The 27,981-nt window shown below is 32.5% G+C and overlaps 1 protein-coding gene across 1 annotated transcript; it reads left to right on the top strand.

Moving 5' to 3' along the window:
* Positions 1-37: 37 nt before the first annotated feature.
* LOC122508050 (E3 ubiquitin-protein ligase HERC2) lies at positions 38-27,974 on the top strand. The gene is made up of 11 exons (XM_043621124.1): positions 38-236; positions 3,327-3,554; positions 3,678-3,878; positions 4,063-4,273; positions 4,392-4,649; positions 8,420-13,254; positions 16,548-23,921; positions 24,030-24,468; positions 26,386-26,609; positions 26,915-27,069; positions 27,173-27,974. Exons 2-11 carry the CDS (start codon positions 3,362-3,364, stop codon positions 27,404-27,406), a joined length of 14,124 nt encoding a protein of 4,707 aa, XP_043477059.1. The 5' UTR covers positions 38-236; positions 3,327-3,361; the 3' UTR covers positions 27,407-27,974.
* The last annotated feature ends 7 nt before the right edge of the window (positions 27,975-27,981 follow it).

Genomic DNA, 27,981 nt, shown 5'->3' with positions numbered 1-27,981 from the left:
GTCTTCTTCTTGTCATCAGTGGTTCTCAAATGACACCCACCTATATAAATATTTGCAATTTGTTTCTGTTATCGAATTTTCTTAGCAATTTTATATCCAGCACGAAAACTGCTGTTAAAACAATTCATAATGTTGTCTTTAATCTCGTGAATTGTAAAATTCAACAAATAAATCGAAATTTTAACTATAGTTAATTCCTTCAAGTATTCCAATTAAATTGTTGTTTATATGATGAGGTTTGTTATGTATTCCAAATACATTGTATTATTTACTGTATTCTATTAATTGTTATATTTTATCTTTTTTGTTATATTGTTTGTTATTTATATTTATTGGAACTTTAGTCTTTTGGTTCGAAAGTTGATTTGATTTACTTTTTATATTATTTGCTTTACTATTTGTTATATTATTTTTTACATTATTTGTTACATTGTCACATTATTTGTCATATTATTTGTAACATTAGTTTTCACATTATTTGTCATATAATAATAATAGTGCAACTTTAGCCTTTTGGTCCAGAAGTTGACTTTGTTTACTTTTTATTGTTTTTTATATTATTTGCTTTACTATGTGTTTGTTTTGAAAATTAATTTTTGTGGGTTATTATGTCATTTTTTATTATTTTTTTAAATGTCAAACTTTTTAACGGTTATATTCTATATTATTGTATTTAATTGAATTTTTAACTTTACAATTATCATTTACTCTAAGGGTATAAATACTTTTCTATAATTTAATGTTAACATTATTTCAATGTATTATTTAGAAAAGTTATTTGATATAATTTATTTTTAATATTGTATTTTATTTTTTGTAAATTTCCTAATTACAGAATATTTAGTTTTTTAACTTGCAAAATTGTAAACAATGTAATTGTTAAAAATATAATTGGTAAGGAAAATCAGGGAAAAGTCAGGGATTTTTAGTAAAAAAAACTGGAAAAAATTGAATTTTTAAAACTCATGAGAAAACTCTGAATTTTGATATTTTTTTTGTTTGCCTCGTAAACTATGAAATTAAATACCACGAATTTTAATACAAAACCTTCAATTTTTTCTATTTCTGAGAATAATTTCTTTTTAATTATTTAATGAATAATTTTTACAATTTTCATAAATACTAGATTGATAGAACAATTTTAATTAAAAATACTAAAAAAAATTGAATTTTGGAAAAGTTACAAATGATTCCAAAAATTCAATTATTTTCAAAAGTTATAAAAATTCAATTACATTCAGGAATTTTAATAAAATTCATTGTAAAATTCAATTATTTTTATAAATAAGAATATTCATCACAAGAATTCAATTATTTTGACAAAAACTATAAAAAAATTGTCAATATTTTAATTATATTTATAAATGAATAACAAAATTCTTCGACAAAATTCAATTATTTTCAAAATTAATAAGATTATTTGCAGAAATTCAATTATTTTGACTAAAACTATAAAAGAAATTGTCAATATTTCAATTATCTTTATAAATGAATAACAAAATTCTTCGATAAAATTCAATTATTTACAGGAATTTTTATAAAATTCAAATATTTGCATAAATAATAGTATTCATCATGAGAATTGAATTATTTTCAAAAGTAATAAAATTCTTCGCAGAAATTCAATTATGTTCAAAAATTAAAAAAAAATTCTTGTCAAAATTTTATTATCTTTATAAATAATAAAATTCTTCATCGAAATTCAATTATTTTCATAAGTAAAAAAATGTTCACAGGAATTCAATTATTTAAAATATAAAATTTCATAAAATTTTTCGAAAAATATCAATTATTTTAAAAGATTTTTATAAAATTCGTCGCAAGAATTCAATTATTTAAAAAAATTTAACAAAGTTCTTTTCAAGAATTCAATTATTTTTATAATTAATAAAATTCTTTACCGAAATTCAATTATTTATATAATTAATAAAATTCTTCACAGAAATTCAGTTATTTTTATAAACTAAAATAAAATTCGTTGTAAGAATTAAATTATTTTCAAAAGTAATAAAATTCTTGTCAAAATTTTATTATCTTTATAAATAATAAAATTCTTTTCCGAAATTGAAATAATTTTAGAAAAATTTTAATAAACTTCTTGGGTAAATTTTAATTATTTTCATAAATAATAAAACTCGTTGCAGTATTTTAATTATTTTTGATACAATATTTTAATCGAATTCTTCGAAAAATGTAATTATTCTTAAAAAATTTATTAAAATTTGTCAAAAGAATTCAATTATTTATAAATTTGTTGATAAAATTCTTTATGAATATTCAATTTTAACAAACATTTAATTACTCAATAAATAATTTATTTCTCAATTTAAATAATTGAATTCTTCTAGAATTTTCTAATACAAATTGATTAAAAAATGAATCACTGACTAATCGATTTATTATTTATGAAAATAATTGAATTATTGCAACGAATTTTATTAAAATTTTTTTAAATAATTGAATTTTTTTGGAGAAATTTTACTACACTTGTAAAAATAATTAAATTCTTGTAAAGTATTTTATTAGAATTTTTGTAAATAATTAACTTTTTTTGAAAAATTTTATGGTAATTTAAATTATTAAAAAACATGTCTTCATGTTTTCTAATAATATTCTTTTAAGTTGTTGAATTTCAAAAAGGTTTGAATGTGAATGTTTTGAAGAATTTTAATTCCTACAGAAAAATAATAATAATGATTAAATATTCATTTAAAATAGAAGTTATTGATGTTTTTGAATAATTTTACAATTAAAGAAATTTGTAAATAAATGTAATAATACATTTTTTTGAGTATCTAATAATTTTTAGAGTGAATCAGAATATTTTTTAGGGTCAGGGAAAAATTAAAAATTTTCTCTGGAAATCGGAAAAATAAAATAAAATATTTTTAATAAAATTTAGAATTTCAAACAAAATTTAGAAGTTGTTTATCTTTATATCATTTCAAAATAATTAATTTCTATGTTGAATTCGTTATTTTGAATTTTGAAAATCTGATGTCAATTTAATTCTTTTTTTCGTTATGTACGGAAAAAAAATATTCACCTGGAAAAACTAGAAATTTCACTGTATTAGCGAAATTTTTCAGTGCTTCAATTAATACTTTCCCTATTCTAGAGAAACTTATCGCTGTTTGAAGTGAAACTTTTTTTTCGTGTGGAATAATTATTATTTCTTTAAAAATTATTTAAATTAAAATGTCTTCAAATTTTTTAGAATAAGCAATGCAATACAACATTCCCAGGATTGTTTGTCTAGTGTATAATAATAATTAATTAAAATAATTTAAATCCTCTTTGTGTTAATATAATAATTTTCTTTTCAGATTATAATTTCAAGAAAGCAATTATCGAGAAAAAAATGAGCGAACAGTTGAATATAACTGTGAGACCAGAAGATCGACTCGATGCCAAGTGGTTGAAAACAGATTTACAAAGATTCTTTCGAAGAGATGGATTGGCAGAATTATGGAACGAAATGGTTCGAGTTGGAGAGATCGTTGGTCATTTTAGTGATGGTCTAATAAACACTGCAGGCGTACTTGCTAAGAAAGGTTAAAAACAAAAATAATTAGATAGAGAGTTTATTAAGTATTGAAATTAAAAATAAAATTATTAAAACTATGAGAAAATGGGAGACGAAAATGTTTATCAATTCTTTTTTTTTTTATCTTTAGGCGACAGTGGACATTATTATTGCAATCAACGTGTTCTTTCCTGTCCATGCTGCGATGGAATTTGCGGTCCACAAAGTGGTTGTAATTGTATTCACTGTCAAAAGTTGGATGAAGAAGAAGCATCAAGAGTTACGTCGCTAATTGAAAATTGTATTCCTACGGAACATATGATTGATTCCTGGTTATGGGGCACGCAACCATGTAAATAATTATCTTTTATTATCGTTTTTAATTATTTAACTATTCTATATTAAATAGAATAATCTAAATATTTTTAAAATTATTTTAGGATATATTAATAATAATAATAATAAATAATTAATTAATAAGTAAATTATTAAAATTTTTTAAATCTGAAATTGTTAATTATTTAAATTTTTTCCAGCGGCAAGTGATTTATCAAATTGCATTGATTCATCAATAAAAGAACAACGAGGTTTGATACACGAAGCAGCAAATAGCACTCTCTCGGCAACAAGATTACGCCAACGTTTAGTTATTGCACGTCGTTATTTTACGGCTCTATCACGTCATAAACCCCAGGAAGTTAGAGAAACAATATCATCACCTAGAACTATTGTCAAGCAACAAAAATTGTAGGTTATTCCACAATTTTTCTTCGTTTTCTTTTTCTTGTTTTTCTGCTTCAAGAAAAAAAAGTTTTATGGAAGTTTTATTATTATTATTATTAAAAAATATTAAATTTTGTTTTAGTGTTCAACCAAGGGAAAAGGCATCTCTTGGATTAGCTCGAGTTGGTTCACGGGCAGCTTTAAATTTTTCCTTCGCCTATTTACGACGCGCTTGGCGCTCCGGCGAGGATATTGACATTTGCAGCGAATTATTAACAGAATCATTGGAAGCACTTCAATCACTACCGGAAGCGACATTATTTGATGAGAATAATGTCTCACAAGTTTGGCTCGAAGTTGTCGAACGATCGGCGAAATTTCTCCGTCAAGTTGTTACTGGGTAAGATAAAAATCTTTAGTTTGTAAAGTCTTTTTTCTATTTCTTTTCGACTTTTTCGACTTTTCTTCCAAATTTTTCAACAAAATACCACATTTTATAGTGTAAAATGCAAATTATTTCGATTTTTACAGTGTGAAAAGTATAAATACAGTACCGTCCGAAATTGTCAGTCCACCCATTTTTAAAAGAATGAAAAAAATTTTTTAACATAAAATTCATGAAAACTAAAATTTTTTTTGGTTTATATTTTGAAAGAAGATAAAATTCTGGAAAGAATAAGACCTTACAGAAGTCATTTGGCCAAAATTTGTAAAAGATATTCTTAAAAATCGTAATTTTCAATGTTTTACAAAAATTTCAATAACTTCTAAAATAATGAACGCTTTTTAATAATCTTAGGCTTATTTTAAAGGTCATGTTCTACGAAATAAGAATTACTTATAGGCATTAACCTGTAATTTTTTATTTGGAATAAGCATGACGTCAAAGTTGAACAAAAAAATTGGAAAAATTTGAAATAAATTTTTTGTACTAAAAACTATTCTAGAACATATATAAAACATGATATGGTGTAGATTTTTCAAGAAAATTTAATAAAAAAATATGTTTGGATTTCAAAAATTATTTTTATTTTAATAATATTATTTCAAATTTTTTGAATTTTTTTGTCCAACTTTGACGTCATGCTTATTCCAAGTTAAAAATGACAGGTTAATGCCTATAAGTAATTCTTATTCTGTGGAAAATGGTCTTTAAAATAAGCCTAAGATTATTAAAAAGCGTTCATTATTTTAGAAGTTATTGAAATTTTTGTAAAACATTGAAAATGACGATTTTTAAGAATATCTTCTACAAATTTTGTCCAAAAGACTTCTGTGAGGTCTTATTCTTTTCAAAATTTTATCGTCTTTCAAAATATAACCCAAAAAAAATTTGAGTTTTCATAAATTTTATGTTAAAAAATTGTATTCATTCTTTTAAAAATGGGTGGACTGACAATTTCGGACGGTACTGTATAGACAAATCTTTGAAAAGTTATTTTTGAACAATTTTTCTAATTAAATTTTTGAAATATAAAATTAAAAAGATTTTGAATAATTGCAATTTTATAAAATTTAATGGAAAATGAATAATTTTTTTCAAGTATTTTATTACAGTTTTTGAAAATTAACTTTTAAAGAAATTTAATTGAAAATTTTGGTCAAGTCCGTAAAAGTCAGTTTTTTTTAAAAATGGTCCGTAAAGTCCGTAGTTTGATTGAAAGAGGATGAAAAGTTCATAAATTGTTCGATATAATCTAAAGAATTTTAGAGAAATTACAAATAATTGCAGAAAAAGAATTGCATCATAAAATTATGACTTATAAATTATTTAATGAATAATTTTTATAATTTTTATAAATACTAGATTTATAGAAGAATTTTTTGTTAAAAATACTAAGAAAAATTGAATTTTGGAAAAGTTACAAATGATTCCACAAATTCAATTATTTTCAGAAGTTATAAAAATTCTTCGTAGAATTTAAATTATGTTCAAAAATTTTTTAAAAATTCCCGTCAAAATTTCAATTATCTTTATAAGTAATAGAATTCTTCTTTAAAATTCAATTATTTTTAAAATTTTAATAAAATTCTTGGCAAAATTTTACAGGAATTCAATTATTTACAAAATTTTTAATAAATTTCTTCGAAATAATTCAATTATTTTTATAAGTAATAAAATTCGTCGCAAGAATTCAATTATTAAAAAAAAATTTAACAAAATTCTTTTCAAGATTTCAATTATTTTTATAATTAATAAAATTCTTCACCGAAATTCAATTATTTTTATAAACTTAAATAAAATTCGTTGCAGATTTCAATTATTTATATAAATAATAAAATTCTTCACCAAAATTCAGTTATATTTATAAACTTGAATCAAATTCCTTGAAAGACTTCAATTATTTTCGAAAGTAATAAAATTTTTCGCAGAAATTCAATTATTTTTAAAAATTAAAAAAAATTCTTGTCAAAATTCAGGTTTCTTTATAAATAATAAAATTCTTCTTTGAAATTCAATTATTCTTAAAACTTTCATAAAATTCTTGGCAAAATTTCACAGAAATTCAATTATTTACAAAATTTTTAATAAATTTCTTCGAAATAATTCAATTATTTTCATAAGTTATAAAATTCGTCGCAAGAATTCAATTATTAAAAAAAAAATTTAACAATGTTCTTTTCAAGAATTCAATTATTTTTATAAATAATAAAATTCTTCACCGAAATTCAATTATTTTTATAAACTTGAATAAAATTCGTTGCAAGAATTCAATTACTTATATAAATAATAAAATTCTTCACAGAAATTCAGTTATTTTTATAAACTTGAATGAAATTCGTTGGAAGAATTCAATTATTTTCAAAAGTAACAAAATTCTTTGCTAAAATTCGATTATAATCAAAAATTAAAAAAAAATTCTTGTCAAAATTTCAAGTTTTTTTTATAAATAATAATATTCTTCTCTGAAATTCAATTATTTTCAAGAATTTTAATAAAATTCTTGTCAAGATTTTAATTATTTTCAAAATCTTTTCTGAATTCAATGATTTTTAATTTCTACTATTTTATTAAAATTTTCCAAAAGAATTCAATTATTTAAAAAGAAATTTTAATAAATTTTGTCTCAAGAATTCAATGATTTTCAAAAAATAATTCAAAAATTCTTGTCAAAATTTCAATTATCTACACTAATAATAAAATTTTTCTCTGAATTTCAATTCGATTAAAATTTATCAAAAGAATTCAATTATTAAAAAATTTGTTGATAACATTCTTTATGAGCATTTAATTTTAACAAACATTCAATTATTCGATAAATTATTTATTTTTTTAATTTAAATAATTTAATTCTTCTAGAATTTTCCAATAAAAATTGATTTAAAAATGAGTTGCCGAATAATCGATTTATTATTTATGAAAATAATTGAATTATTGCAACGAATTATATTAAATTTTTTTTAAATAATTGAAGTTTTTTGAGAAATTTTACTAGTTGTAAAAATTAATTGAATTCTTGCGAAGGATTTTTGTAAATAATTAACTTTTTTTTGAAAAATTTTATGGTAATTTAAATTATTAAAAAACATGCAGAAGGCGATCACTTCGAGTCGAAGATTTCTTCATGTTTTGTAATAATATTCTTATAAGTTGTTGAATTTCAAAAATTTCAAAAAAATTGTTGAATTTTGAATGTTTTGAAGAATTTTAATTCCTACGGAAAAATAATAATGATTAAATATTTATTTAAAAAAGAAGTTGTTGATGTTTTTGAGTAATTTTACTTACTTTTAATTTTACTATTACTTTTTTTTTTTTTTTTTTTTTTTCAGAAATTTGCAAATAAAAGTATCAGAACATTTTTTTTGAGTATCTAATAATTTTTATAGTGAATCAGAATATTCTTTATGGTCAAGAAAAAAGTTAAAATCATTCCGGAAAAAGTCTGGAAATCAGGGAAAAGTCAGGGAAGAAGAAAATTAAATTTTTGTGGCAATCCGGTTTTTTGTCTGTAAAGTCCGTATTTTTAAATACTTTCACTGATTCGAGCCCTGTTATTATAATATAATAATAATAATTTTAATTTACTTTTTTGTCTCGTTAAACTCGATCCGAGGCCTGCAGTTTAAAAAAAATCTTCAATTTCTAAAGTCACTTTTTCAATTTGATCCTTTTTTTCTATTTTTTTTCTATTTCTGTCTATTCCATTAATATTTTTCCATTTTCAGAGAAGTCATTACGGGAAGATCCTGGTGTCCAGTACCAGTAACCGATCAACACACCGCTCTCTGTTTACTCCTAGAATTAGCAACCCAGCGAGGAACACTCTCAAGTCTTCTCGATGCTGTCATTTTACTTTTACATCTCAGCGGAAAGTCAAAAAATCAAGACAATCGTGTCATACCCCCAGGAAGTTGTGCTCCCCTAATACCTCTACTTCGCCGATTGAGTAGCATACAAGCGCAAAAATCACGTCGTCTAGACGATAAATTCACACCCGGTCCCTGTCAAGTTCTCCTCAAGTATCTTCGCCTACCCGATGACGACACTGTTGCCGTGGATTTACGAAAAGCAGCCGTTGTCATAATGTGTCATCTCAGTAGATTAGCAACCCCATTGCTACCACCATTAATTCCTGATGGTTTTTCAAAGAACCAATCGACCACCTTTCAGGAAGTGTTAGCATGGGGTGGAATTAAATTCGCCAGCGATACTTCGCCCTTCTATTGCGACGCCATTGCCGAATTGGGAGTTAAACAGTTGAGTTGCACTGAACGTTCGCTGGTAATTTTGTCTCTTAGCGGAAAAGTCTTTATGATGTACTACGGATCGGAGATACAGTACCCGCAGAAGATTCACGGTTTTTTGGAGAAGACGGTGGTGATGATTGCCTCACACCCGGATGGAAAGCATTATCTAGCGTTGACGGAGGAGAACCTGGTGTATTCTTGGGGCAATGGAGATGGAGGAAGACTGGGACATGGCGACAGTATTTCGTGTGAGGAACCAACTGTGATTGATATTTTGAGTGATAAGGGAGTCTGCTTCATAGCCTGTGGGAGTACGTATTCGGCCTGTGTGACAAGAACCGGAGAATTGTACACTTGGGGTCGTGGAAGCTATGGGAGATTGGGTCATGGATTCTGTGACGACGTGATGATACCAACGCTGGTCACTGCACTGAATGGTCACAAGATTATCCACGTTGCTTGTGGGAGTGGCGATTCACAGACCCTTTGTGTGACAACGTCGGGAATTGTCTTCTCCTGGGGGGATGGCGACTATGGAAAATTGGGTCGAGGAGGTTCGGATGGGTCCAAGACCCCGAAGATAGTGGACAAACTCCTTGATTTGAATGTTGTGAGGGTATTTTGTGGAGGGCAGTTTTCGGCCGCATTGACTTCGCAAGGGAGTGTTTACACGTGGGGCAAGGGGGATGGTTATCGACTAGGACACGGGAATGAGGAGCACGTGCGCTACCCGAAGATCGTCGAGGCTGTGAAGAATAAGAGAGTTCGGGAGCTCTCGGTGGGAAGTGGGCATATTTTGGTACTGACGGAAGATCAGTTGGTGTACGGCTGGGGGAGAAACGACTTTGGGCAGATAGATCCTTCTTTGAATTCAACGGTGTCCGAACCGACATTGTGTCCGACTTTGTCTAGTAAGAGTATTATTGGTCTTGTCTGTGGGCCTACGCAGAGCTTCGCTTGGTCCACTTCGACCTGGTCGGTGGCGGCTAGAATTGCCTTCGTGGTCGATATTTGTGAGGAGACCTTTAAGTTTCTAGACGTTCTGCTAGCGAAGTCGACCGAGGGTCTGCCGATAACAAGACCACCGAGTCAGGACTTGGAGTGTTTACTCGTCTCGGCGTTGAATTTACTCCGCCTCCAGTTACACGCCATGATCACTCATAATTTCGATGTCAAATCCATAGGACTCGGTTCGGGTCCACTGTTAACTTCGATAAAGCAGCGGTGCGTGAATTTGGCCAGTAATCCGGGTGTTTTGGCGACTATTCAATCGGCCGCGCAGGCTGTACTTCAGACCGGATGGAGTATTCTCCTGCCGACTGCTAATGAACGAGCGAATACCCTCTCGGCATTCTTGACCAATTCTCACGGAGTCGAGCAGAATATTAACAAGGGACAACAATTCATGGCGGACTTGTTAGTCTCCAGCTTGATGGCCGACGGTGGTTTGGAACTCGCACTAAATATAGCGATCAAGAACGAAAATACAGAGAACCCATTGTCATCGCATTCGAATTCACTTTCTCCAGAATCGTCCACTTCTGTAACGTCAATTTCTTCAAATCCGACATCTTCCTCACCGGTTGCTCCCCCAGCGCCTGAGGTTCTACCAGGACCTTCGAATTCAATCACAACAACCGAAGGGAGCAAGGAAAATATAATTTCCCTCTTTCAGCTGGTGAAACAATTGATCAAGAACGGAACTAGCATCACACAGTCGCGATTTCAAGCACTACAGCAAAATCGAAATGAACTGAAGATTGACAATTCGCCGAGTTTGAATTTATTGTTAAAATTTCAGAGACTGCTGATCGCGCAAATGTTGCATTCGATTAGAAAATCGGGTAATGATCAAGATCTATTGGGAGTGGAATCATTGTTGAATAAATATATTTGTCATATTTGTAATCATGTGAAGGAGATTCTACCGTTGGGGACTGAATTAGCGGGGGCGAATAGTAAATATTTTGTCGTTGTGATTGCGATATTGAAGGGGGATATTGTTAATGTTCTCCTACCGGAATTGATTGTTTGTTTAATTTTGTTGCAAATCGATTATCCGATGTTGTTGTTGAATATGAATTGGATGCAAATTCTGGCACCGCTCTTGGATATTTTGGATCAATTTAATAGATTATCGCCGACGGTGGAGAAGGACGATGCGGACGATTTATCGTGGCCGGGGATAATAGCACCACAGCATGGCGTTAGCAAGAGTGTACAGGACGAGCCGTCATTGATACGTTGGGCAGATCTGGAGAATCATAATCGTGACGGTGGTCTTTGGATTGTGGTCAATAATAATGTTTACGACGTTCAGGATATACGGCATGAGGGAGCTTGGGAAATTTTTAATAGATTATCCACGAATCGTGAGAATGAATCGAATCATATTAATTTGACGAATATTTCTCATTTACAGGATTCGCAAGCAATGATGGATTCTTGTTTTGTGGGACAGTATTGTCAGCCGGAGATGGCAACGACGCAATTTACGATTGAAGTGACGGATGTTTGTCTGTCTTTGCTGGATATGGAGAGGAGTTTGAGTTTTGTGATGGGACTTCATGCTTATAGATTGAGACAGAGTTTGGCGCTACAACCGGCTGAGGAGGAGGCGGGCGCTTGGTTAGAGGCGAATTTTCTTCGTGGTGGTTTACAGATTCTTCAGCCACCGAATCCTTATGAGGAGGAGAAGGGCGAGGCGCGTAGTAATAATTCAACGGCTGCGAATTCACCGACGGAGCCAATTGTTGTTTCGATTTGCACCAAGGACGAAATACCGAAATTAACCGACGATCGAATGACGGCTTTTATTCAAAATTTAGCAGAGAATCACAAGACTGATACTTACGTTCAATCATTTTTGAATATTATTGATAGATTTTGTAAGACGAATAATTTACTGTCACATGTCGATTTTTGTTGTGATCATCCGGTGGAGGAAATTGGTCGTCTATTGATGGCTGTTATTATAAAGCACTTGGCTCTCGGTTATCAGACACTTGCCCTGGTGGATCAGGAAATTGCCGATGGAAATGTTAAATTAACGAAGGCACTAGCCGATATGGTGAAGATAATTCATCAGACGAAGTGGAATTTAATAAGGACGAGGCAACAGCAAAATCGAAGTTACAAAGAAGTTTGTGCACCGGCGCAGGAGAAGTGTCGTTTTCTGTTGTATGAAGTGAGACCAGCGACTAGTGACGAATTAAAAGGCCTTAAAGATCTGAAAATATTGTATACAGTTCCAAAGTTTAAGAAGGCTGTACAGACAGTTATTACGGATATGAGGAAAAGTAGAGACTCCCCGGCAAAACCGGAAGACATCGTGAATGCTTCGATTCAAAATGCAAAAGTCAAGGCCGATGAGAAGACACTGATGTCGACACTGTCGCCGAAATTAGAAGATTTGTCGACAATGACAAATGTCATTAAACAACTGACCGATAAAGTGAAATGCAAACCGTTGATTGTCGACGGTAACGAACTGATGAGAAATATAATAAATTTTGTCGTCTCTGAAGAAGGGAGTGATATTGAAACTCTACGTCGTGCAATGTACTGTCAAACACAACGAGTAAAAATGAGAGTAAAGGGTCTGCATATTATTCAAGAATTACTAAAAAAGGAACATTTGATAACGTCCGTGAAGTATTCGTTACTAAACGGTTGGTTGGGACTGACACACGAGAATAAATTACTCTCGAGTGGAATATCGCATTGCTTGAAGAATATTCAATTGGTGACGCCTTATTTGAGAGTGAAGGTGATATTGGCCGAGGCGAAGGTGACACATTGGGCAGTGCAAGCATTGAGGGCGTACGTTATTCAAGCGGAATTGTCCAGTAAACCGAAAGCGAGCGGCAAGAGTAGTTTGAATCAGGATACTTATACGTGGCTGAGAAAATTACCGAGAGCGAGATTTATTCTTACGATTCTGGGTATGTTGACAAATTATCAGCATTCTAATGAAATTGGTCTTTTGATAAATTCAGGTGTGCTGTCGAGTGTTCTGACATTGTTGAGACAAATTGGACCGTCGTCGACGAGGAGTGTGGCGAAGGTCAAGGAGAATGTGGCTATTTACGAGGACGTGGTGCACAAGAGTAAACCGTCGGCTGTTCAACTCAGTGGAATTGAATTGGCCGCTCTGATGAAAATTAATACCAAAGTTGTGCGTGGAGTCGATTGGAAATGGGGAGATCAGGACAGTCCACCGCCGGGCGAGGGAACAGTTATTGGCGAACTCGGCGAGGATGGTTGGATCCGAGTCAAATGGGATAATGGAACGACAAACTCCTATAGAATGGGTAATTTTTCCTTTTTTTTATACTTAATAATTGTGACCCTTTTTTTTTCTTTTTCATTCACACATTCGAGTTTTTCCCTAAATTCCAAGAGAGAATTTTGACTTTTCCCCTGATCTCCTAAAAAAACATTCTGATTCATTCTAACTCTACTACTGAATCTTCTCCAAAATTGTAGAATAAAAATAATTTTTTCAATTCTCAGAAGAAAATTTAATTAAATAACAAATTTGTTTTAGAGTCGAAAAAATAATTTTTTCAATTCTCGGAAGACAATTTAATTAAATAACAAATTTTTTTTAGAGTCGAAAAAAATAATTTTTTCAATTCTTGGAAGACAATTTAATTAAATAAAAAATTTGTTTTAGAGTCGAAAAAATAATTTTTATTCTACAATAAAATATTTCTGGAAGAATTGATTAAGAATTTATTTATTTAAATTACTTCTACAAAATTATTTACAAGATTTCAATTCAATTATTTTCTCGAATTTTTAACTGTAAAATTCAGAATAATTTTTTCTAAATTCTCTAGATTCACTCTAGGTTCTGTATATAAATTATTTTTTTTAATAATTTTCAAAAAAAATTTTTTTTTAATTCAATTACTTCGAATTTTTAACTAAAAAAATTTTTTAATTTTTTTTTTTTCTCTTCAAGTCAATTCTTTTTAATAATTTTCTAAGAATGTTCCTAAAGAATTTAATTATTCAAAAGAGAGAAAAAAGATCGTCTACAAAATTTATGAAATTCACTTGTTTATAATTTAATTTTATAAAAATTTTAATTATTCAAAAAATTCCAAAAAGAATTTTTATATTAAATTTTTTAAGAATCTTCTTCAGAATTTTTAATTGAAATTATTTTAAAAATAATACAAATTTGTTTTATACTTTTCTCAAATTTCAATTTTAAATCTTTTTAAACTCAATTATTTATGAATTTTCTAATGCAACAAGTTTTTTTGGAATTTTCGAGAAAAATTTTATAAAAATTTGTAAACGCAATTCTTTAAAAATTAAATTATTTTTGTAATATTTTTGAGTAAAATTATATTCAAAATACAAATTTTTCACAAATTTCAATTTTAAATGATTTTAAATATATTTTTTTTTAATTTTCAAGTAAAATTAAATAAAATTCAAATTTTCTCAAATTTCAATTTGAAATCTTTTTAAATTTAACTGTTTAGAAAATTTTGTAAACGCAATTATTCGAAAATTCAATTATTTTTTGGAATTTTTGTGTGAAATTACATTCAAAATGCAAATTTTCTAAAATTTTAATTCAAAATCCAGATTAAAATTCAAATATTTTTTAAAAATTTTATGTAAAATTATTTAAAATTCAAAATTTCTAACATTTAAATTTAAAACTTTTTTAAAATTCAATTATTGTTGGAATTTTCAGTATAATTATATAATTAAATAATTAAATAAATAAAATAAAAATAATTATGTTTAAAATACAAATTTTCTAAAATTTCAATTCAAATTTTATTGAAAATCAATTATTTTTTAACTTTTTATGTAAAATTACAGAAAATTCAAATTTACTAAAAATTTCAATTTATAATCTTTTGAATTTCATTTAGGTATTTATAAAATTTGTAAACGCAATTCTTCAAAAATTCAATTATTTTTGGAATTTTTGAGTAAAATTATATTCAAAATATAAATTTCATAAATTTTTCTTGTAACGTTTTCAAATTGAATTATTCATAAAAATTGTAATCAAAATTCTTTTAAAATTTAATTGAAGAATATTTAAATTAAAAAAATAATTCAATTGTTTCGAAGAATTTTATCAGAATTTCCTTCAAATTTCTGCGAAAAATTTTATTATTTGTAATGATAAATGAATTCTTGACAAGAATTTGGTTTTAAAATTTTTTAAAGTAATAGAATTTCTATGAAAAATTGTATTAAAATTCTTGAAAATAATTAAATTCTGTCAAGAAATTCAATTAAAATTCTTTTGAAAATAATGAATTCTTTCGAACAGTTTCAATAAAATTTTTAAATATAATTAAATCTTGTCCAGAAGGTATATTTAAATTATATTGAAAACAATTGAATTCCTGTCAAGAATTTTGTTATTTATAAAAAATAATTGAATTTTTGAGACAATTTTGATTAAAATTTTTTTTAAAAACTGAATTTCTGGGAAATTTTTGTTATTTATGAAGATAATTGAATTTTTGACAAGAATTTTACTTAAATTTTTGAAAATAATTGAATTTCTACGAAGAATTTTTTTATAATTTATGAAGATAATTGAATTCCAGACAAAAATATTATTAAAAATTTTTTAAATAATCGAATTCCTGACAAGAATTTTGTTATTTATGAAAATAATTGAATTTTTGGGACGAATTTTACAATTTATAAAAATAATTCAATTTTTGGGAAGAATTTTACAATTTATAAAAATAATTCAATTCCTCCAAAGAATTTTATTAGAATTTTTTAAAATAATTAAATCTTTTTGGGAGAATTTGTTTAAAATTTTTGAATTTAATCGAATAATTCTATGAAAACGTGTAAAAATAATTAATTTGTAAAGAATTTTATTAAAATTGTTGAAAATAATCAAATTTAATTAATTGTATTTTTTCTAGAAATTTTATTAAAAGTGTATTTAATATAATTGAATTCCTCCCCCGAGGAATAATTGTTGCTTATATTTTACGATATAAAATTTTTTATTTAGAAAATAATAATAAATTAAATGTCGCTATTATTTGAAATATCGTATCATTTGCTATTTTTTTTTATTAAAGTTTGTAGTAATTTTAAAGTTTATGAAGCAATCGTAAAAAAAATTAAGAAAGAATACATTTTTTTAATATTTTCAACTCAAAAATGCAGAATTTTTTTTATAAATTCTAGAAATTTGATGTTTTTGAGTCCGAAATTTTTAAAACTATAATTCTCTGATTTTTTTTGTGAATTCACTAATTTTCCTAAAATTTGTCGACCTTGTTAAATTTCTATTAGGTCCGTTTTAATTAAAAAAAAAAAATGTCTAGACAAATAAATAACAAATCTATCGAGATTTGTTTTATTTATTTATTTTTTTTATTATAATTTATTTTTATTATTTATTATTATTATTTATTAATATTATCTATTATTATTATTTATTTATTACATTTTTTAAAAATTTATTATCATTTCAAAAATTACAAAATGTAACGTAAAATTATTCTTCATTTTTTTTTTGGAATTTTATTTTTATTTTATTTTTTTTCCTGTTTCCTTTTTTGCACTACTAACTCTGATCCATTGATTTCAGGTAAAGAGGGAAAGTACGATTTAAAATTAGCCGAACCGCCAACACCGCCCGAGAGTGATTCAGACGACGATTCACCGATCGACACAAATAAAATGGATAAAGAAAGTGTTCGCGAACTACATCCAACGACATATTTGAAAAAAGCCTGTACAAGTTTACTGCGAGTTATTCTCCTCTCCTGTGGAATTGAAGCAAACAGTGTTCAACCATCGGCAATAAAAACAATCGCCTCCGTTCTCCGTGGCATCATATCGTCCGCTAGTAAAATGGACTCAAGCATTCAAACCCAATTGGCCAGGGATCATCACGAAAGTTGGGCAACTTTAGGCCTCTTGAAAGCAATCGCAAATTCCTCGATACTCTGTCGAGCTCTCAGCACATCCGCCTGGGTTGATTTCCTCCTCTCAATGGTTGTCGAAGAGAATACAAACATTTACAAACAGATAATTGCCATTCGATTTTTGAGTATTGTTTTACCCTCCTGGTCGTCGACAGAGGCAGCGGCAATGACGAATTTTCTGGACAAGACCTTCAAGTTACTGGGACAAATCGCCTTGATGTGCGATGCGGAAATGAATTCCGAACTCCATGCCAATAAGTGTCGGGTATCCCTAACGGCGTCGAGAAGTTCAACACTAGTCGAGGAGCTAATTTCCCTAATTCGATCTCTACACTCACTTGCCGGATGGAATTCGGCTTTGAATCAATTTCTAGCTTCTAAATTATCGTTGGCTTCGGATTTATTGAGCGATGGTCCCTTGTTTCACATCCAAATGAACGAGAACGGTGGGGAGAATAGTTTGAGTATTCAACAGACGGTGATGGCAGCTTTGATTGTCGTTGGAGGTCTAGACGCGAGGCCAAGAATCGGAGGACTCGTTGACATCGACGGTCAAATAGGGACTATATGTAAATTGACCCAACACTCGAAGTTGATTGTCCAACTTCATGACACTGGTTCTAAAAAAAAAATCCCCTTCGTAGGTTTAAAAATACTCGGTGATAAATTCCATCTCGATAGAATGTTGATGGCCGAGCCGCTTTTGACAATTTGGGGTAATTTACTATTGGGACACTGTGGAATGGATAAGAGACCGGGAGGAATGCCGGTAATCGCCGGAGCGGTGAATATATCGATATTGAGAATGCAGCAACAGCAGTTGGGGGCTTTGAATGCGGCAAAGACGTTAATTGATCATCAGGCGAAATTGAGAAGAGTTTTGAAGTGCCACACACTGGAGGAGGACGAGGAGGAAGGACGGCAGCAGAATCGAAAGACCCTGTTTCAGGTTCTTTTGGCCAGGGCTATTAAACCGCAACCATTGAAGCCGATTTTCAAGCAGGCGGAGCTGGAGAGCGCGGCGTTGGCAGTGTCGCAGTATTTAGCATCCGAGCTGAGACATACGCCGATTCATCGAGGTGGTGGAGCAGGATCCGAACCCGAAACTCCGGCTTCGGATTGTTCTCTACTGTCGTTGACGTCGAGTCAAAAGAGACATTGCAAATCGGAGAAGAAGGGCATTCAGATGTGTCCGCTAGTGACCCAGTTGAGGGAAATGGGGTTTCATCGGAAGAACGTGGAGTTTGCGATCAAGAACCTGGGGGAGAGTAACCTGACAGTGGAGACGGTGGTCAGTTGGCTGTTGGAGAACGCCGATACGATATTGAGTGATATTGAGACGTTGTCGAGTTTGGACGATCTTTCGGACTCGACGGACGAGTCTAGTGACGATCAGGATGAGACTCCGTCTGCTTCGAACGACTTAGTGTCTTGTTCCCAGCCCTCTTTTATGAAACGAACGGATTTTTTGTCTGTCGACGAATACGCGATTTATGTTCGCGATAATGTTACCGCGGGTATGTTGGTACGCTGCTGTAAAACTTACGAGCAGGTCGAGTATGGGGACGTTGGTCAAGTGGTGAAAATCGACCCCGAAGGACTACATGACCTGAATGTGCAGGTCGCCTGGCAGCATAAGGGCGATTCCTACTGGGTACGCTTCATACATATCGAATTACTAGGACATCCTCCGACATTGCCTGGCGGTCCTTCGGCACTAAAAGTCGGCGACAAAGTAAGAGTGAAACCTTCCGTAGCAGTTCCGAAGTACAAATGGGGTTCGGTCAATCATCAAAGTGTTGGGGTAGTGACAGGGATTGTCAACAACGGTAAAGATGTCTCTGTGGATTTTCCCCAACAGAGCAGTTGGACCGGTTGTGTCGCCGAGATGGATCGGGTACCTTCCTGTCACCATGCGGTCTCCTGCAATTCTTGTCATTTGTCACCGATATCAGGACCTAGGTTCAAGTGTAAAGCTTGTGAGAACTTTAATCTTTGTGAAAATTGCTTCTATACGAAACGATCCCACAGGCATGGGTTTAATCGAATTGCGGAGCCGGGTTCGGCGGCGGTGTACGCGGGCAAGCCGGGAAGGTACCACAGACAGGAATTTTCGGAGACGACGGTAATTGACGATTGGTCGAAGTGTATACGAACTTTGAGTGTTTCTTCGAGGGAGAGTTGGGCGACGAGATTGGTGGATGGTTCGGAGAAGTATTGGCAGAGTTGTGGAGCGTTGGGTAAGCATTGGATAAGATTGGAGATGTTGTCGGGAATTTTGGTGCAGTCGTTGAAGATTGTTATCGATCCGCAGGATAGTAGTTATACGCCGAGTTTGATAGCGATTAGTGTGGGTGAGAGTTTTTCAAATCTTGTGGAATTGGTGACGGTTACGCCGCGCGCTACTGATACGACAGTGACGTTGTTGTATGATATTAAGGAGTATTATCCGTGTGTGGAAATTGGGGTGAAACAGTGTCGGAATGGGGGGATTGATTGTAAGATCTATGCTTTGCAGATTGTTGGTAGGAAGAAGTTGTATGAGAATCAATTGGCGAATTCGGTGTCGTTTTTGGCTTCTGATTGGGAGGTGGTGCAGGAGCAGATGATGGCGCAACGGGCTAGTGATGTGCAGCAGCATTCGGCGGTTTATGTCTGGGGTCTTAATGACAAGGATCAGTTGGGGGGTCTGAAGGGCTCGAAGATCAAACTTCCGGTGTATAGTCAAGTACTCTCGAAGTTGAAACCTATTCACATTGCCGGAGGGAGTAAAACCTTGTTTATCGTCAGTCAGGAAGGAAAACTTTATGCTTGTGGCGAAGGAACGAACGGACGGTTGGGACTGGGTGACAATAATAACGTCTATGAGCCGAAGCCGATTCCCTTTCTGAGTCAGTACGTCATCAAGAAAGTAGCCGTACATTCCGGTGGTAAGCACGCATTGGCCCTAACGCAGGACGGAAAGGTATTCTCCTGGGGCGAAGGGGAGGACGGCAAGCTCGGCCACGGGAATCGGAGTTCTTTGGACAAACCGCGATTGATCGAGAACTTGAAATCGAAACGTATTCGGGATATCGCTTGCGGTTCGGGGCACTCCGCCGCAATTGCCAGCAATGGCGAATTGTACACTTGGGGTCTCGGAGAATATGGTCGACTAGGACATGGAGACACAGCCACCCAATTGAAACCGAAATTAGTGGACGCTTTAGTAGGACAGAGGGTGATTCAAGTCGCCTGTGGTAGCAGAGACGCACAAACGATGGCGTTGACAGAAAATGGTTCCGTCTATTCCTGGGGCGATGGAGACTTTGGTAAACTAGGAAGAGGAGGAAGTGACGGTTGTTACACGCCCTTGTTGGTCGATCGCTTAAACGGATTGGGAGTCGTTCAGGTGGAGTGTGGGGCACAATTTTCCCTCGCCCTGACAAAGTACGGAGAGGTTTGGACCTGGGGGAAAGGGGACTACTTTCGGCTGGGTCATGGAAATGATAACCACGTGCGTAGGCCGACGGTCGTCGAGGGACTTCGAGGAAAGAAAGTGGTTCATGTCGCGGTTGGTGCTTTGCACTGTCTGGCAGTTACGGACCTGGGTCAGGTTTACGCTTGGGGGGATAATGACCATGGACAGCAGGGAAATGGATCTATAATCGTCAATCGAAAACCGTCGATTGTTCATGGTTTGGAAGACGCGAAGGTGAATAAAGTCGCTTGTGGGTCTAGTCACAGTGTCGCTTGGATTTTGACCGATCAACCGGCGAGTAGTAACCAGGAGCCGGTTACTTTTCCAACGACCAAGGATCCTTTAGGACAGGCAATGCTTGGAATTTCGGAGGTTGTGAACGAGACAGAGGTGACTTTGACGAAAAATATCAGACCTTCCCTATCGAATATTATTCTCTCCCTCGAGAGTAATATCGCTAAACAGCAGGCTTTGCAGCATGTGATTAAGGCTCTGCATATAATGCAGGCGAGATTTGCGATTGTCACAGCTTTGCAAAGTCATGTCACTTTGTCGTCTTTTAGAAAAACTTTGCCGGAGAATGGAAATGGGGATTCGTCGACGGTGTATCAGAATGTGGGGGAAATCGCGCAGGGTGGTGGAGAGGCGCCGGCGAATCCTTCGGAGGTTCTTAGTCCTAGAGCTACGCCCGAATCGGAGGAATTTCCTCTGGCGATCTTTCCATCGATGTCGAGTTCTGCGAGTCTTTCTTCTAGGGCGTCGAGAATGTCCGCCAGTGCTATGAGTGTGATAGCAGCGACCCTGACTTCAAACGCACAGGTCGTGGGGGAAGTGATAATGGATAGTGGATCCCTGGACGAATTCACATCTGGACTTAGTGAGGACGACGCTAGAATGCTTGTGGACCTGCTGAAACTCGCCGTGGCCCAACGAGTGTGCGAAGGAGCAAAGTCTATCATCTCTTCTGTACTGATTTCCCTAGGTAAAGTAAATTCTAACGTTGGTAATATGATTCTAGAGTTGTGTGTCACCGAACTTGAGGACGCGGCAGCGAATTCGAATTGCGCCAGCAATAGTCCGCAGCCGATTGTGCAGGAGACGCCGCATCCGTATATTGATGACACGACCCTGACGGGGCATGTAAAAATTCCCGGGGCCGAAGCATTGAGAGTGGAATTCGATAGGTTGTGTTCGACCGAAAGGCGGCATGATCCACTGACTTTGATGGACGGGACTGGGAGAGTGATCGCAATAAAGTCAGGACGGGAATGGAGTGAATGGTCAACAGAGCTACGAATTCAGGGCGATGAGTTAAGATGGAGATTTTCTTCCGATGGATCAGTGAACGGTTGGGGGTGGCGCTTTACAGTTTACCCGATAATTGCCACCTTGGCGCCGCATGAACTCGGATCTGACAGAGCGGTTCTGTCGCAACCTTCGATAGCACTCGTTGAGTGTTTGTTGGATAATAGTTTGATAAATTCGGATAAGAATATAATTACCAGACTTGCCGCGACCCTGGCGCAGTGTTCACAGTTGGGTAACTTGTCCGCTCAGCAACGAATGTGGGCTTTGAGAAAATTGCAGGTGGTGTATCTGAGTGGACCGAGTATTCGTCAGGATTCGGCTTTGTCGAGTCTGTTGGGGTCCCTCCCACAGGCATTGCTAAGACAGTACGAGTATGAAGATCCGATTGTTCGGGGAGGAAGACAATTGATGCATAGTGATTTTTTCAAGACCCTGGTGGCGTTGGCCTGTGATTTAGAATTGGAAACAATGCCCTGCTGTTCGGAAATACACAAGTGGTCCTGGTTTAGGAGATATTGTCTAGCGGCGAGAGTGGCGAAGTCGTTGATAAATCGGACCGTTTTGCCGAAGAGTTTCTGCAGTGAGGTGGCTAAGCGGATCAATGAAATGGTGACGGACGAGGATGGGAATATGGATCAGGAGAATCATGGGATTTTTAAGCATGAGCATGATGAACAATTGTTGCAGTGGTTGAACAGGAGACCGGAGGATTGGACGTTGTCTTGGGATGGATCGGGGGCGATCTACGGCTGGGGGCATAATCATCGAGGACAGTTGGGAGGATTGGAGGGAGCGAAGATTAAGGTGCCGTCGCCTTGTGAGAGTCTTTCGGCGTTGAGGCCGATTCAGTTGGCGGGAGGTGAGCAGACGTTGTTTGCGGTCACTGCGGACGGGAAGGTTTATTCGACCGGGTATGGAGCAGCTGGACGGTTGGGAATTGGAGGCACTGATTCGGTGATGGTACCGACTTTGCTCGAGTCGATCCAACACGTGTTCATCAAGAAAGTCGCTGTGAATTCGGGGGGAAAGCATTGTCTGGCACTGAGTTCGGAGGGTCACGTCTACTCTTGGGGCGAAGGGGACGATGGAAAGTTGGGTCATGGGAATCGATTGTCGTACGATAAGCCGAAATTGATTGAGGCACTGCTGGGAACGGAGATTGTGGACGTGGCGTGTGGGGGACATCACAATGCGGCGATTACGAGCGCAGGTTGGCTGTACACTTGGGGCAAGGGTCGATACGGACGTCTGGGGCATGGAGACAGTGACGATCAGTTGAGACCGAAAGTTGTTTACGCTCTGAAGGGGTATAAAGTGATTGACGTTGCTTGTGGAAGTGGAGACGCGCAGACACTCTGCGTGACTGATGATGATAATGTCTGGAGTTGGGGCGATGGGGACTATGGAAAATTGGGACGAGGAGGAAGCGACGGTTGCAAGGTGCCAATGAAGATAGAGAGCCTCGCGGGACTTGGAGTGATAAAGGTCGAGTGTGGAAGTCAATTTTCAGTGGCATTGACAAGATCGGGCGCTGTTTACACTTGGGGCAAGGGTGACTATCATCGTTTGGGTCATGGAACCGATGATCATGTTCGCAGACCCAGGAAAGTCGCTGCTCTTCAGGGGAAGAAGATAATTTCGATAGCGACTGGTTCGTTGCATTGTGTCGCATGTTCGGATAAGGGGGAAGTGTTCACGTGGGGCGATAATGATGAGGGGCAATTGGGCGATGGAACGACGAGTGCATTGCAGAGTCCGAGAGTTGTTCACACTTTGCAGGGGAAGAAAATAACTCGAGTCGCGTGTGGAAGTGCTCACACTTTGGCGTGGAGTACGACAAAGACGACGCAGAGTAAATTACCGGCTGTGACGCCAATGGAATACGATTTGGTGAAGGATCTGTCGTTCTCGGCTTTGCGCAATCGACTCGTTTTGCTTCATCATTTTTCAGAGTTGCTGTGTCCGAATATCGCCATGTTCAGCACTTCTGGTCATTTGGGTTTGAGTAAATTGGCACCGATGTTGGTCTACAGTATAAAGGAGGCGACTTTCAGAAAAGTGGTGCAAGCGACGATGGTCAGAGATCGACAGCATGGTCCCGTCATTGAATTGAATCGAATTCAAGTGAAGAGATCTAGGAGTAAAGGTGGTCTGGCTGGTCCCGATGGAATAAAATCCGTTTTCGGACAAATGGTTGGGAAAATGTCCTTCCTCACGCAAGAAGTCCTCTTCCTTCCTCATCGTGTCTGGAAAGTCAAATTTGTCGGTAAGATTTATTTAATTATTTAATTCAATTTTAAAAATTTGTTCTTCCAGTTCTTATTGCTTTTTGAACTTGAGTTTTCGGAATTTATACAGATTGTTTTATTTTTAGGCGAGAGTGTCGACGACTGTGGCGGAGGTTACAGCGAGAGTATAGCAGAGATGTGCGACGAACTTCAAAATGGTTCCCTACCATTATTAATTCCAACTCCAAACGGACGTGACGACAGTGGAACGAATAGAGATTGCTTCCTGTTGAATCCGCTGGCAACTTCTCAATTACACATGAATATGTTCCAATTTCTGGGAATTCTGATGGGAATTGCAATAAGAACTGGAAGTCCATTGAGTTTAAATTTAGCCGAACCGGTGTGGAGACAACTCGCTGGAATTTCATTAACACCGGCAGATTTGACGGAGGTTGACAGAGGTTACGTACCGGGATTACTATGTATCAGAGATATGGATCCAGACGAAAAAGTCTTTCAGAGTTTGGAAATGCCATTTTCAACTCCTTCTGCTGTCGGTCACGATGTTCCATTATCCAATAGGTATAATGAATCTTTTTCCTTTTTTTACTCACGATAATTGAATCAAAACTTATTAATTTAGAGGGCAAATGTTTATAAATATACAAAATTTATATTTTTTGTTTCAAGTAGAATTTTTCTTTAGATAATAATTTTCTAATAAACTTTAAATAAAAAAAAAAACTTATAAACTTATAAACTTTTTCTCTTATCATCTTAAAAAACAAAAAAATATATTAGTATTACTGAAATAATATTAAAATTTAAAAAGTTCTCTAAATAGAATTCAATAGAGTTGATAATCTAAAAATCTAAATTCATCTCTTAACTCTTTTTATTAGGTACAGAAAGTAAATTATATTTTAATAAAACAATACGATTTTAAGCTTTTTCTTGTCAAATTATGACGTCACGTTTTATTGTAGAAAAAATATAATTTTGTACAAAATTATTAAAATAAATCGGCAAAACAGATAAGATTAGATTAGATTAAATTTTGCTTTACGATTCTTTAGACTTTGTCCAATGACCTTGTGCAATGAACATCTTAAAATTCATCTTTAATCTTAATTATCGTTAATTATTTTTAATATTATTGTTAATATTATTTTTACAAGCCTCGGATATTATGACTTTTTCGACTTTTTTTCAACTATTTTCGAATAATGCAACCTTTATCGACTTATATTAAAAAAATTGCGACTTTTTCGACTTTTCTTCCAAATTTTCCAACAAAATACCACATTTTTAGTATAAAATGCAACTAATTTTGATTTTTATTCTAGTGTGAAAAATAACTACAAACGAATTTTCACAAAAATTTATTTTTAATGTTTTCTATTTTAATTTCCGAAATATAAAATTAAAAAGATTTTGAGTAATTGAAATTTTGTAAAATTTAATTGAAAATAAGTCATTTTTTTAAGTCTTCAAAAAATTAATTTGTTTTTTTTAAATTATACAAAAATTCTGTTTAGAAATTCAATTCATTTTCGAAAAATTACATTACAATATTTATAAAAAACTAATTCTTCAAATTATTTTATGATAATTTTTTAAGATTCAATTACCATTCGAACAAAGTAAATTAAAATTTTTTTAAATTTACTTTTTTATACTTATTAAAATTTCGGAGGAATGACTTATAATTAAAATTCTTCAAAAAATTGATTATTTTTTAAACTTTTTTTAAGAATTCAATTATTTTTCAAGGATTTTATCAAATTTCAATTATTTTTCAAAGAGTTTACCAAATTTCAATTATTTATTAAATATTCTACCAAATTTCAATTTTTTGGATATATTTCAATTGTATGTATGTAATTGTAAAAATATTGTCTTTCAAAAATTATTTAGAAATATTTTTAAAAAAATTAATTTTATGAATTGATTAAAATTTTTCTATTAAATAAACGATTTTTTCCAGTTTTTTCTATTTTTAATCGAAAGCAACTTTTTTTTTCGTAAAATCTTATTATTTTATGACAATAATGAAATTCTTTTGAAGAATTTTTTTAAAATTTCGTAAATAGTTGAATTCTTCGGAGAAATTTATTTAATATTGTTTTGAAAATAATGCAATTCTTTTAGAGAATCTTGACAAAATTTTTAAGAATAATAGAATTCTTTCGAGAGAATTAAATTATTTTTGAAAGTAAAGTAAAAAAAAATGATTTTTTAGACTTTTTTTCTATTTTTAATCGACTAAAGCGATTTTTTTGGTTTCTTAAAGTCGATCCGAGGCCTGTTTCTATTATTATTTTTTTATTGTATTTTTTTAATTATTCACTTTTTTTGTAATTTGTTTTTAAATTATTATTACATATATAAATTATTATTAAGATGAAAAATTATATTTTTGATTTAAAATTAATTTGAATAATTTACGTTAATAATTTTCGAAATAATTAAATTTCGTGTTTCTCTTTATTTTTGCAGATATAAAAAAATAACACCAGAGAATAGACGAGAATATGTGAGATTAGCTCTTAATTATAGACTTCATGAATTTGATGCACAAGTGAATGCGGTACGAGAAGGTTTATCGAAAGTTGTTCCTGTTCCATTGTTAACTTTATTCAGTGGTTCTGAGTTGGAAACAATGGTCTGTGGAAGTCCAGATATTCCACTTAGTTTATTGAAATCAGTAGCAACATATAAAGGTTTGAAATCTTTTCAAAATATTTTTTTTTTTAATTAAATAGAAAAAATATTATTTCTGTATTTATTTATAACGTGACAAGTCTTTATTTATATTTTGTAATTACTATTAATATTATTGTTGTTATATTATTCTTGTTATTATTATTTTTATTTCTATTTTTATTTTTATTTTTATTTTTATTTTTATTTTTATCTTTATCTTTATTTTTATTATCAAATTGATTATTTATTATTATCATATTTTTCTCAACTGTAGGAGATATTATTTATAGAAAAAATTTCTATTTGAAATTTTCTTTTGCAGGAATAGAAGCCACGTCTCCTTTAATGCAATGGTTTTGGGAAGTTATGGAAGAATTTTCAAATCAGGAAAGATCACTATTTCTTCGTTTTGTTTGGGGGAGAACTCGTTTACCTCGAACGATTGCCGATTTCCGTGGAAGGGATTTTGTTATACAAGTAAAAAAAATTTTTCCTAATTTAAAAATTGAAAATTTACTTAAATTTTCTTCGAAAAATAAATTTCTTTGTTTATTAATTACTAATTTAAATCATTTTGCAGGTAATGGACAAATACAATCCACCGGATCATTTTTTGCCAGAGAGTTACACGTGCTTTTTCCTATTAAAAATGCCAAGATATTCGTGTAAACCAGTTTTACGACAAAAATTAAAGTACGCAATTCATTTTTGCAAGAGTATTGACACTGATGAATATGCAAGAGTTCAAGCAGCGACAAATTCTGATACCGATGATACAGACAGTCTCGCCAGTGAGGAACATACGTCTCTCTAGCATTAACAAGGATCATTGAAATTATTATTATTTCGTCTTGATTTTTGCCAAAATTCCAAATCAATTTTCTTTATCATTATTATTTTTATTATTACCACACATTTTGCTTCTTGAGAAAATTATCATTTTCCCTTCAGTATTCTATCTTCCAATGCAGCGAATTGGCTTTTTAAAAAAATCGAGCACAAAAAAAGACTTTTTTAAAAAAGAATGTTTGAATTTTGTGATATAATTGGACGCCTATATGCGCCTAGAGATCGTGATATTTTTATGTAAATAATTATTCTAAGGTATGTTATTTTGTTTTCTAGTCTTATTTAATATTCTCTGCAATAATAGATTTTTTTTCTTTAAAAAATAAAGAAATAACAGTGCGTAAGTGTATAAAGAAAAGTGTAAGCGAAAAATTGTAAATTAATTGTATGGCAGTGTGAATAATATCTGAGACAGTGTCAATTTAAATGCATTGTTTTTTTCTTTCGTAAATTCAAAATTGTATAGTTTAGTTAAAAAATATTAGAGAAAATTCACTTATAAATTTATAGATATTAAATTAAATTATAATTAATTATTGT

This window comes from Leptopilina heterotoma, unplaced genomic scaffold (genome assembly GCF_015476425.1).
Source record: "Leptopilina heterotoma isolate Lh14 unplaced genomic scaffold, ASM1547642v1 Lhet_52, whole genome shotgun sequence".
In the NCBI taxonomy this organism is placed as follows: domain Eukaryota; kingdom Metazoa; phylum Arthropoda; class Insecta; order Hymenoptera; family Figitidae; genus Leptopilina; species Leptopilina heterotoma.
This window is presented reverse-complemented; position numbering and strand designations above follow the sequence as displayed.

Coding starts and splice junctions, on each gene's coding strand:
- LOC122508050 (XM_043621124.1), top strand. CDS start 3,362: ATGAGCGAACAGTTGAATATAACTGTGAGACCAGAAGATCGACTCGAT. Junction 3,555..3,677: donor AGGCGTACTTGCTAAGAAAG/GTTAAAAACAAA, acceptor TTTTATCTTTAG/GCGACAGTGGACATTATTAT. Junction 4,650..8,419: donor CTCCGTCAAGTTGTTACTGG/GTAAGATAAAAA, acceptor TTCCATTTTCAG/AGAAGTCATTACGGGAAGAT.